Source organism: Procambarus clarkii, chromosome 44 (genome assembly GCF_040958095.1).
Source record: "Procambarus clarkii isolate CNS0578487 chromosome 44, FALCON_Pclarkii_2.0, whole genome shotgun sequence".
NCBI lineage: Eukaryota > Metazoa > Arthropoda > Malacostraca > Decapoda > Cambaridae > Procambarus > Procambarus clarkii.
Genome location: NC_091193.1, coordinates 29211749 through 29224481, shown reverse-complemented (window position 1 = coordinate 29224481; position 12733 = coordinate 29211749). Strand labels below are relative to the sequence as shown.

The window sequence follows — 12733 nt, the reverse complement described above, 5'->3', positions numbered from 1 at the left end:
GCGACCTCTTCCACCTCATTCTCCCACTCACTCGTGTCAGACATCTGTGTTAGGTCTTTATCTGGATTGTAGTCTAAATCATCATCCATCGCTCTCATACAATATGACGCGTATTTTGTTCTCGGTCATTTTCCTGGACCGCAGCTGACTGGACTGGGAGCTCGTACACAATGCATCTGACTTGGTTGCTTCCTTGAAACTGAAGCTCCCCACGGCCTTGGGACATACTGAGATTTTTATCAAAATGGCGGACAATCACTGGAGCCCTCAGTCATCCATTATGTACCCGCGTCCCCGCACGCCAGATTTGAATAGTACTCTATACCCAAGAGATCCCTGAGGCACGTTGCACACCAACTGTCGAGCGCCTCAAGGGGCATTGCACAGTGCAGTGGTCAGGGAAGTAGGCCTTAGGTTTATTTGTGATTTAGTTAAATTTAGTCTTGGAGAATACTTGTGTTTCATATTTAATCCCCAGACTGGTGTTTTAAGGATACGTTTTGAGCGTAAATAAATAAATAAATTGGTGACGTGGCAAATATCCCATTTTCCTTGAGAAGCCACTGAAACTTTTTTTTAATTCAGTTAGTAGTTAGTATGTTCCTAACATAACCGTTTTTGCTTGGTATCTAAGGTGCTAATAATTTAGTGTCTGAATTTCCGACAAACAGTGACATTCAATACATGACTAACAACAACGTTAAGGAGGAAATAGACGAGTACAGGCTGTAAAGGCTAAAAAGTGCGAACTCTCTCATTCATTACCAACATCAGATCTGCAATAACTGAACTGCAGCGATGAAGAACATGTACAATGTTTGGAACAAATATATCTTCGATCTTTCCAATCATCCACAACATGTGTTGGAGAAAGGTATCAACAATAATGAAGGTGACTTAAGATTTCCAACTGATAGGTTTAGCTGCATGAATGGTCCTGATGGCTACTGAACTTCATTGTGGGAGGATGGAGGCATTGGTGAAGTGTGTTCAAACGAGTGGATAAGGATTAAAACAGCGGCGTGCCGAATATCAGTTGCCGTACAATAAGAAGGAATGTGAACGCCAGTAGCCTTCATAACGATGTCAGTCGACTATACTACCGTGACGGGGTGAGACGCAGGAACAACGTCAGAAGAAACAGCCTGTGTGAGGACCGAGGCATTCTTGCCATTCTGTTAGAAACGTTAAATGTGATATCTTCCTAACTGGAAGACAGATGCGGTAGTTTCAATGATGCGTGATTAACTGTTATGTAGTGAGGAGGGAGAATGAGGACTGTCGAGATGAGGATGAATATTGGCCTGGACGGTCATTGTCTGGTCAATGGGGAGGGCTGAACACTGACAAAGTCAGACGGACTAACAACGGAAACAGAAGAGTGAGGAGGTTGAGGAGTAACACCAATATGGCGGGTAGGGAGGTCTGGGGAAGAAAGGGAGTGTATACGGGATGAAGAACCCACACAGAACACCTCATTCAGACCATAAAGGATCAAGAGAAGGGGTTGAGCTGGTGAAGGTCTCTGGGTTTCCAAACGACTTGGAAATCGTTATGAAACTGAGGATGGGAAGAAGGGAGTAGAGAAGTAATGACAAGCATTACTCATGTAAGACAAGAGGGAGAGATGCTGCACATATCGTCAAGCCAAAGTAACATATATGGTCTGTGTTCCAGGCTGAGGATGGCATGTTCTTTATAGTACACGTGTCATTGGGAAAAGGTTATGAAGCAAACATAAGGATGACTGGCACGACTTTATGTGGCCGGGTTCCCAGCATAAGACACCAAACAGCAACAACTCTACAACACAGTGTGGGTTTAAACCCATATTCCAGCACGTACCACAGAGGCGTGGAGAGGGATTATCATCATACCTACATTTTAAACTGTATGGAGTCAGCCTCCACCACATCACTCAGGGACCACATGTGCTGTGTGTACAAGTCTATGGGACGAGCATAGAAGGCAGGCTTACTGTTAGTACAAGACTTTTTATTGTGATATGGTCTTCCTGCATGCAGATTCCCATGACCAGCCAGAGTTACACTGCTAAACACCAACAACCAGTGTAGGTTTGAGTTAACACAGACCCGACGGTGAACATGTAATTATCTGTGTGGCATCACAAGTGTTGCTCCTGTCAGTAAATTTGTATCTTGCTAACACGACGCATCATTCCTGAATAGCTGGTTCTGCATGCCATTTATTTTCAGTGCCAGAGTATCCAGCTTGGAACTCCTGGATACTTCATTGCAAACCGGCAGTGTCAAAAGCTGTGTTTCCGATTGGTTGTCATAGAAAGTGTTAACACAGGATTTACACATGAATGGACCACGAGACTGATCAATTAGGCCTTCCAGTGTCTCTGACACGACAAAATCTTTGTTCCCACCAATTTAAAATATCGTAACTACCCAACATATTATCACAAATGTTTTGTAAAAGAAAATGTTAAGTGTTCATTTGTGTTTGCATAAAACCCTTAAATACTGCCTCTCGCATTAGAGCATTCAGCAATGAACTCTCTGGGGTCGTCAACCCAGACGACCCCAGATGTGATTCAGTAATTACAGAATATTGATGAAAATACTTTGACAAGTCCCTTAGAGTGCTCTGGTTGCACTGATAACACACTATCAGAGAATCAGACCCAGTAAATCCAGTGGATAAGGACCAACCCACGAGAGCCTTACTCTCCCTGTGCACCCAGTATCTGTACGCAAAGCTCTCCTATTTGCTACACTCCAACTACCTATCCTCGACCTCCCACCCATATGCGAGGGACATTACACACAAATTCATTCAGGGATAGTACATTTCAAACCTTCCTCGTCTATACAGTAAATTAATGTGTATGGTAGAATACTATTGATGCATTGTGGCAGTCGACTAATAGCAAACATTTCTGCATTGATTTCATACGCCAGAAAACCTAATGGGACAAAATATTGACATTTAACTCCTAATATGTCCTACATGTTGGTGAACCATGTTATGACAAAACACTGACCAGAGATGAAGACTACTACTATATTGGACGAGGGACCATACAACCAGAGCCGTCTTACCACATGGGACCGTGGGGCACTTGCTTGGGGGCCCCACGAGCATAGGACATGTTCGTTATGGAAGCAGAATGTTTACATATTTAAGTCTTGGTGCCATCACACTTATATAATACATCCCTACATCCTAGTGTGGGACCAAATACTAAATATTTAAGATATATATTTCAACAAGAAAAACCATTTCAGCAGAAATGAAACTATTTTGAGTGGAGCACAGAAGACGTAGAGCGCTGCAAGAGGAGAAAATAGGAAAACTTCCAAAATTAACATCGTGGTTCAACTCAGATGAAACGACAACCACTCACGATTTCTTCAGATACAGCATCCACACCAGCAATGTCAGCCACAAGTACTCTTCCTTCAGATACAGCATCCACACCAGCAATGTCAGCCACAAGTACTGTTCCTTCAGATACAGCATCCACACCAGCAATGTCAGCCACTAGTACTGTTCCTTCAGATACAGCATCCACTCCAACAATGTCAGCCACTAGTACTGTTCCTTCAGATACAGCATCCACACCAACAATGTCAGCCACTAGTACTGTTCCTTCAGATACAGCATCCACACCAACAATGTCAGCCACTAGTACTGTTCCTTCAGATACAGCATCCACACCAACAATGTCAGCCACTAGTACTGTTCCTTCAGATACAGCATCCACACCAACAATGTCAGCCACTAGTACTGTTCCTTCAGATACAGCATCCACACCAACAATGTCAGCCACTAGTACTGTTCCATCAGATACAGCATCCACACCAGCAATGTCAGCCACAAGTACTGTTCCTTCAGATACAGCATCCACTCCAACAATGTCAGCCACTAGTACTGTTCCTTCAGATATAGCATCCACACCAACAATGTCAGCCACTAGTACTGTTCCTTCAGATACAGCATCCACACCAGCAATGTCAGCTACTAGTACTCTTCCTTCAGATATAGCATCCACACCAACAATGTCAGCCACTAGTACTGTTCCTTCAGATACAGCATCCACACCAACAATGTCAGCCACTAGTACTGTTCCATCAGATACAGCATCCACACCTACAACCATTCCTGCTACCAATGACCCAGTTTCAGCAGACATTCCATCATTGCCTGTTGCTGCTGATGGTGACATCTTACAAGAGGAAATGCCCAAATCTGTAACAGTAAAGGAGTTTGCTCTTTTACTGTTACGCAAGACACAGATCCAGGGCTATGGAATATTAATGTTACCAACACAATAGATAACTGGATTCGTAATGGTCCCTCATCATGACAATCATTACAGCAACCTTTCAAATTCACGCAGAGTGTATAAAACAGTTAGATTAGAGAATATGAAGGAAAGTTATTTATCAAACAATGTGTTCAAACGTGAACTGCAGAATGGCGAGTATGTAAAACGTGAATGACTACTCTATTCACTATCCCAAGACCGTTTGTACTGCTTTGCATGTTGCCTGTTGTCCAAGAATTAATGGCTCTTTTGTACATTTGGCGTTCAATGACTGGAAGCACGGAAATATATTGTAGAAGAAGAAAATGGAGAACATTGAAAGTGCATGACATCATATTTGATACAACAAAGAAAATGGAAGTGTAGATTCTTTATTACTTGAGCAACATCGGTCAGCAGGGATATTGCCATAAAGTGTTGCCACTTTGTGGGTTCTGTAATGCCCTTTCCTGTTACCACCCTTGAGACTAAATAAGGTTCTTCTCGCATTGTAAAGAAAATGATAACTCGGCCTTGCCAACTTGTCTAGGGTTATAAATACATCACTGCATAAACTGGAGAACAGTATATTTTGCTAAGGGGGACAAAAATAACAATATTTAAATGTATAAATAAATACCCAGAAATATTCTTCGGCAAGCAAATCATAGAATAACCTCCTTATTGAGACATGAGCACTATCACCACAACATGGACTAATTAGAGAGATATATACAATATCATCTAACCAGATAATTAACATTTATATGGGCTAAAATAACAGTGACCAATGACTTAACTTAAAACACAACTCCTCTCGACTTCAGCCGCCACGCTTCTGCCCACACCTTGGTCCGCAGGCCAAGCGTCTACCAAAAAATCAACTAAACGTCCACATAAACATTGTGGAAATTCTAACAAAATGCAGCACTAATATTCAAAACATTGTCAAACTAAAGAGTAGTAAACACTGGTACAACATTCCATACAATAATACGGCAACCAAATACAGGAATAAATCAAGGTAAAACTATAAACACTCAATTGACAACAATGTTCCCACACTGGCCACATCCGAATATGGTCAACCGCCCACACGGAGAAACTACCTGAGAAATTAAATCCAAAAAGCCTCACACAATATAATGTAACTCAGGCACACTACAGCATGCTATAATATATGTATATCACACAACATCTTATATCATACAACTGGATGCTATATTAAAGAACAAGACAATAAAGTAATATGAGAATCAAGAGTAATGGCAGAATCCTAGTGAGATTCGTAACAGTTGGTTCCACGAGGATGCCACGAGAGTCCCTAACTACTACTAAACGCCACTTCGCGCCCAAGCACCTAGTTCATGTGTTCCATTGCCAGATTATGATATGATCGACGAGTCCGAAGCAGGTGAATCATTCTCTAGTTTTAGTAATTTAGAATCTGAGAATAGTTTTGCTACGCCTGCTAGTGCCAGTCAAAGTTTCGTCGCATCAGCGGCCCGTTCAGCTAAGTGCCGCTTGGAAAAAAATGGCGACAATGAGGAACAAATCCCCTCATCTTCCAATACTTTTTCCTCATCGTCCCTTCCTGCCCTTACTGTTGCTAGACCTGCTTCAGCTCCTGGTACACAGATTCCTCGCCGTGGTGCAGCTAATGGCTATCTGAAGACAGCAGGTTTATTTGTGTGGAGTGATGGGGAAGATTGTTCCACAAATTCCTGACTTTGACAATAGAGGTGTGGGAATTACAGATCTTGTTCCCTGATACTGGTGACGAAATAAGTGAATGAACTTCTTCCCTGCATATTTTGAGCCGCTCATGGAACATATTGTTCACGAAACGAACAGACTTGCAGCTGATCTCATTGAAGGTGAAGAGGTATCAGAATTTTCACGATTACAGCATTGAAAAAGAGACGACTGTAGATGAACTGTATGTGTTTTTCGCCATTTGTATGTTGATGAAACATTGTGTGAAGCACGTAATATCCCATTATTGGAGCAAAGACAACACTGTTCCAACACTTGTTCGCGAAATGTGAATCCCGATACCGATATCTGATACTCCTACTGTGTCTTCATTTTGCAAAAGATGCAGACGAGAGACAGGATGAAAGGCTTTGGAGGGTGAGGCACGTGTTAAATGACCTGATTGGAAAGTTCAGAGATTACTACGTACCAGCTCAGAAGCTGGTTATTGATGAACCTCTTGTGCTTTTCAAATTTTCAAAGGACGTGCAGCCTTCAAGCAGTATATTCCCTCAAAACGCCACTGATTTGGATTGAAATTCTTTGTGCTCTGTGACTGAATCAGGAATGGTGTTACACATGATACTGTATTCGGCTACAAATGTTGACATTCCTGCTAATGACCAACAGGGCTTCTCAGGTAATGTGGTGAAGGCACTGCTTGCACCATATTTGAACAAGGGCCACATATTGTACAGAAATAACTATTATACCAGTCCCTTACTAACCAGGTTCTTGCTTGATAATAAAACTGGAGTGTGGGGCACAGTAGAGCCAAAACAAAGAGAAAGACCTGTGTTTGACACTGCTATGCAAGTAGGTGATTGCGAGGTAAGAAAAAGTGGTGCAATGCTTTCAGTGCGGTGGAAAGACAGACGTGAAGTGAACATGTTGACCAGCATTCACCCTGGTACAATGGTGGACAGTGGCAAGGTGAACAGAACAACAAAGCAAATAATATACAAGCCAGATTGTGTGATGGACTACAACATCAACATGCGTTTAGTTGATAAATGTGACATGATGGTGGGTGCTGTAGTGTGTGTTTACAGAAAACAGTGAAGTGGACTATGATGATTTCCCACCTTATTGACGTAACAATGCTGAACAGTTATAATATATATCTTGTAAAAACAGGTAGAAAACCATATTAACTTTCTTTTAGTTTTCAATTTGTGAAACAATTACTAGGTAAGTTTGGCAAAGTCACCTCTGTCATACAAATACCCATTCGGGACCCAATATTGAACCATGCTCCTGCACCCAGGCTCGCTTACAGGGAGGCCTTTCTGGTACACCAAATCAAGAAATTACCACCAACTGGAGTGCGTGCAGCAGGCCAGTGTCGGTGTGTTGTGTGTTACAGCACAAAAATGAGGCCACAGGAACGTAAATTGGTGTTGACATGGTGCGAAGCGTGTGCAGTTCCTCTGTGACATGTCGACTGTTTCGCACAGTATCACAGTCTCCAGGACTACAAACTGTCTAGTACTTTAGTAAATACGTGTATATATTAAGTAAATTTTAGTGTAAATATTGAAAAAAAACCACATTGTACATTTTCTGTTAAATATACCATTTGGTGTGCATACTTGTGACAATAATACGTGAATGCATAGTGAATTTATACCAGTTGTACTATAATATAATGTCAAGTGACAATAATTGGAACAATACCAGCGAAAAAATTGTTAAACGTGCCATAGATATTATAAATAATGCAGCGAAAAAAAAATCAAAATTGCGGCAACTCGGGCCGCCGCACGTGACGGCTCCCTGACGCAGCACCCTTGAGCGCTCACTCTGACATTACCGGCGAACTTGTCGGCTCGATTACGTCATTGGTAATTAAAATAGAATATCATTATTATTATTTTCCTGTTCTCAGCGAACACAAATTAACATTTTTAAGAAGACGAAAAAATTATAATTTTTTTCTTGCGCACTGGGGGTGTAAATCTCCCCAGGACCACTTAGCAGCTTAAGGGTTAAAAACAAACCAATATAGCTGGGAACTCAGCAAAACTACAGTCTTAAATCTGCTGGAGATACAAAACAGCCAATATTGAATCTATACGACAACAGGATGGACAGGATTAAAGGACTCCAGAGCCATGAGGGCACTGAAAGAGTTCACTACAACAACTAAGGAAGAATTACGGCGAGAAAGCAGCTGACGAAGAGCAAACAAAATTTCATAAAGTTCAACTGTGAAGATGATGGACTCTGGAGGCAGGCGACACACACAGGTCCAGACAGGAAACACAAAGGCGTAGCCTAAAGTCAGCAGACTTGAACCCATCTATGAAGACGGAGATGAGCGGGAGTGTGAAGAAAAGTGAGCAAGGAAAAGGCGTTTTAGAACTGTAGGAGGGATAAGAGACTCCTGCAGGTCAAGGTACTACACAATGTAGGAAGAGTGACCCTCCAAGGCGGGGAGGGGCAAGGACGGAATGACACGAAGAGAAACATTGGTAACATGAACCAAGAGAGAATCTTGCAGGTGAGACAACTGTACAGAAAGAGGAAAGTGGTGAAAGGGTACCGGGCCCACAAAAGGGAAAATGTTCAAAGTACGACATAAACGGGAGTGAGTGTTGTAGGGACCGCGCAAAGCAGCGAAGACAGTAGCAATAACTGCGATCATGTAGAGCCAGGATGCAACATACACGCTCTGGGGTAGGGGGTCGAACAAAAGGCACCAGAGCTAATATGGAGCCCAGTATAGTGAAGAGCATCAAGATGACGAAGGGTGGAGAGAGAGGCAGACCAGTAAGCAGGACAGCAATATTCAAGTTTAGAGAGCATAAGAGAGAATGTAAAGAGGAGCGTGTGCCTATCAGCTCCTCACGAAGTATGGGACAAGACCTTAAGTTAAGGGCCTAAGAGCATTCAACTTTGAGGTAGGCGATATGGGGTGACCAGGACAAGCGAGTGTCAAAAATTAACCCCAAAAGTTTAGAAGAATCCTTATACGAAAGAGGATTACCATAAGGCGACAAAGGAGGGTCGAAGAACGACCAGCTTCCAAGTAAAGGTCATAGCATAATTCTTAGCCAGAGAGAACTTTACGCCATGATTGGAGGCTCTGGACGACACATCAATCTCAAGTTGAAGCCGCCATTGAGGAAAAACGAATCACTAACAGCAGAGGGTAAGATCGTCAAAATAAAGAGTGAAAATGTCAGAGGGAAGAGAGGAAAGAAGACCATTGGACAACCAGGAAAAGTAGTGCTCAGAACACTACCTTGGGCCATGCCCTCATATTGTCGAAAAGAGGGAGAGAGTGGGTACCAAGCCGCACTCGAAAGAAACAACGGGAAAGGAAGCCCGGAGGAAGAGGGGGAGATTACCACGAAGATCAAAAGAATGAAGTTGGGACAGAGTATGTTATCACCAGGTGGTGTCATACGCCCTTTCCAGGTCGAAAAGGACAGCAACAACGGAGGTCTTCGCAGCAAAGGCAGTACGAATATAGATCTCCAAGTTCACGGGGACATCAGTGGTGCTGCTATACTTGCGAAAACCAAATTGAAAAGGGGAAAGGAGGTGACAGTGTTCCATGAACCACATCGTTTGGACATTGACCATATGCTCAAAGAGTTTACAGACTACAACTCATGAGAGCAATGGGACGAAGTCTTTAAGGGGATGGCCCTAGAGAATCAGGTTCCGAATAGGAAGAAAAATCGCCTCTAGGCAGTCCTCAGAGACTGACGACGACTCCCAGACTCAGTTATAAACACTCCGTAAAAACTGAAACGTGCATGGAGGGAGATAGTGAAGCATCTAATAATGAATATCATCTGAGCCTGCTGCCGTAGAACTACAGAGGGCTAGGGCAGACTGGAGTTTTCAAAGAGAGGGGATCATTATAGGGAAGCTAAAAAGAAGTGCAAAAACCTAAGGTAAAAGATTCAAGAAGGGGGCTTACGAGTAAGGAAAGAAGGAAGATGAGAGCTGGCGCTAACAGTCGAAAAGTGAGAACCAAGTTCGGTCGCCACCGACACCGAATCTGCTACAATAGGACCACGGAGATGATAGACTGGCGAGACATCTGGAACAAATTTACCCGTTATGTTGCAGATTTTATCCAAGATCAGGGGCAGAGGAGTGTCAGACGTAATGGTGGAAACTAAAGATCTCCAATCCTCATGTTTAGCCGAACAGATGGCCCCACGGGCCACCGCACTCGTCCTCCGAAACTAAACAAAAACGGGCGTCGACGTGTTTCTTTCAGGATGCACGCTTAATGCAGACAGCCCAAGCACAGTCTGCATTCCACCAGGGAACGAACTTCCATGCGTCCCTGGAGAAAGAACAAGTAACAGAGCAGAGGGTAGCATCATAAACAGTCATGAAAGAGGAGGGCTTGCAGAAGAGGCAGATCAGAGGCCGGAAAGAGCAGCACGCGAAGTGAAGAGGTTCCAGTCATAACTTCTTATTGCTTATAGCTTATAGTTTGGAACCTAGGTTCCAAACTGCCACCTAGGGAAGGAGAGGGGAGGGCGAAAAGAGGTGACATGGATAAGGAAATGGTCACTTATGTAGGTCATCAAGCACCTGCCAAGTTTAGTTCAAATAAAGAGAAGACTAGCAGATATATAGATCACGACAGGAAAGGGTGCATGTGCTGAAGTAAACATGAGTTGGCTCACCAGAATTCGGTAGAGACCGAAGAACAAAAGTCAAGAAGGCAGCCCCGGGTGTTTGCCAGAACATCTACCCAGAGGGTATGCCGACAGTTAATATCACCCAAAAGGAGCACAGGCTCTGGTAAGGAGTCCAACAGGTGTTTAAGATCAGGAAGAGAAAGAGGGATATTTTGGGGGAGATAAATAGAACAGACTGTATACCATTTACTCACAATGATACGGGCTGCAGAACACTGAATGGGCCACTGAAAAATTAGAGGAACGAAGGGAATATCAAGAGAGCAGTACAGGCAGGGGCCCCAGCAAGATCTGGAGGCGAAGAGAAAAAGGAATAACCATGGAAGCTACCAGGACGAGAGCCAAGCATTGGCTCCTGGAGAAACACAAAGCGGGAAATACTGAGTGATCAGACGTCGGAGTATGGAAGTTGCCATAAAAACCACGAACAGTCCATTGAAGAACTGACGAAAAAAAACAGAGCTAATAAGGGAGAAACAAAGACAAAGCAGAACAGTAGAATTAAGAAGAACAGGATCAGGATCAGTGAAATCAGGGGAACAGAGCACAGGTAAAGCTAGCAAAGATAACCAAGACAAGGGAGCAGGACTGACGGACCAGGGGCGAATGGACAGTCCGGAGCGGGAGCAGGCAACAGAGAGGAGCGGGTAAGGGGGCAAGGAGGACAACCGGTGATGGCACCGAAGCAAGGGCAGCATCCAAGAGAGGATCAAGGGCCAAGGAAACCTTCTTAGGAGGGACAAGAGACCCCGCCAGTGAAAAGGGAGGTGAAGCAGGGATTATGTCGGAGTCGAAAGGTGAGGAATACATCGAAGCCACCTTACCCGCCATGGAGGAAAAAGGAAGAGGTGCCAGGCTTACTCTTCTGACGTAGAGAAATATGCGTACCATCAGTAATATACTGGGCGACAGCCTCGACAGTTTCAGCTGGAGAAAGAGAACGGGAATGGGCAACATGCCGAACGTTGGGAGGAGGATGGACAGGCAAGCGGTGAGGAGGACCAGGAGACAGAGGGGAGGGTTAAGAAGGAGGGGAGGGGCGAGAAGGGAAGGAGGGCACAGGAGACAAGGAGGGCACAGGAGACAAGGAGGGCAAAGGAGACAAGGAGGGCAAAGGAGACAAGGAGGGCAAAGGAGACAAGGAGGGCAAAGGAGACAAGGAGGGCAAAGGAGACAAGGAGGGCAAAGGAGACAAGGAGGGCAAAGGAGACAAGGAGGGCAAAGGAGACAAGGAGGGCAAAGGAGACAAGGAGGGCAAAGGTGACAAGGAGGGCAAAGGAGACAAGGAGGGCAAAGGAGACAAGGAGGGCAAAGGAGACAAGGAAGACCAGGAAGGAAGTAAGGAAACACCATACAGAGAACCAGGAGGACCCTCAAGCCCAGAATGCAAAGGAGCTGCTGAGGTGGCGGTGCAGGTGTCGTGGTCCAAGACCTCGAAACGGTTGCGAAACTGAGAAAGTGGGAGAGAGTGAGTAGAGGGGAAACGCAACACACGAGCATATGACATTCTAGAGAAAGAAGATGGCGAATCCGGTGCCTAACCTCAGGAAATGACAAATGATCGCGATACTTTAAATTGAGAATGGCTTCCTCAAATTTGAAATGCACACATGCGTGTGAAGATAGGGTGGGCATCACCGCAATTGATGTAGAGTTTGGTAAGAAGGGCACTCCGTCATCGAATGACCCGAAGTTCCACACAAGGGGCAGACGCACATTTCACTTGTGCCCCTGAAGAGACCATGCCGAAATCCCTAGCAGCTGCTGCAGAGACGAGGAGAGGGGATGTACTCCTGAATGGAGTACCGACACCAGTACGAATGATTGAAGAGGGAAGGGATTAACCATCGAACGTGACCTTCACAACCCAAAGAAGTTGATGGTCTGGACCACGTGAGGGCAGAATGAAGGTATCCACCTGGAGGATAGAATGGCCTTGGGCCTCAAGGCTATGCTTTATATCCTCGTAACGATACTAAAGTTCCCTGTCACCAGTCACGAAATGGTGCAGGAGAACAATTGTGCC

At 44.3% G+C, this 12733-nt stretch overlaps 1 protein-coding gene across 1 annotated transcript; it reads left to right on the top strand.

Moving 5' to 3' along the window:
* The first annotated feature begins 11488 nt into the window (after positions 1-11488).
* LOC138350207 (transcription elongation factor A protein-like 5) lies at positions 11489-12161 on the top strand. The gene is made up of 2 exons (XM_069300555.1): positions 11489-11504; positions 11737-12161. Exons 1-2 carry the CDS (start codon positions 11489-11491, stop codon positions 12159-12161), a joined length of 441 nt encoding a protein of 146 aa, XP_069156656.1.
* Positions 12162-12733: the final 572 nt, after the last annotated feature.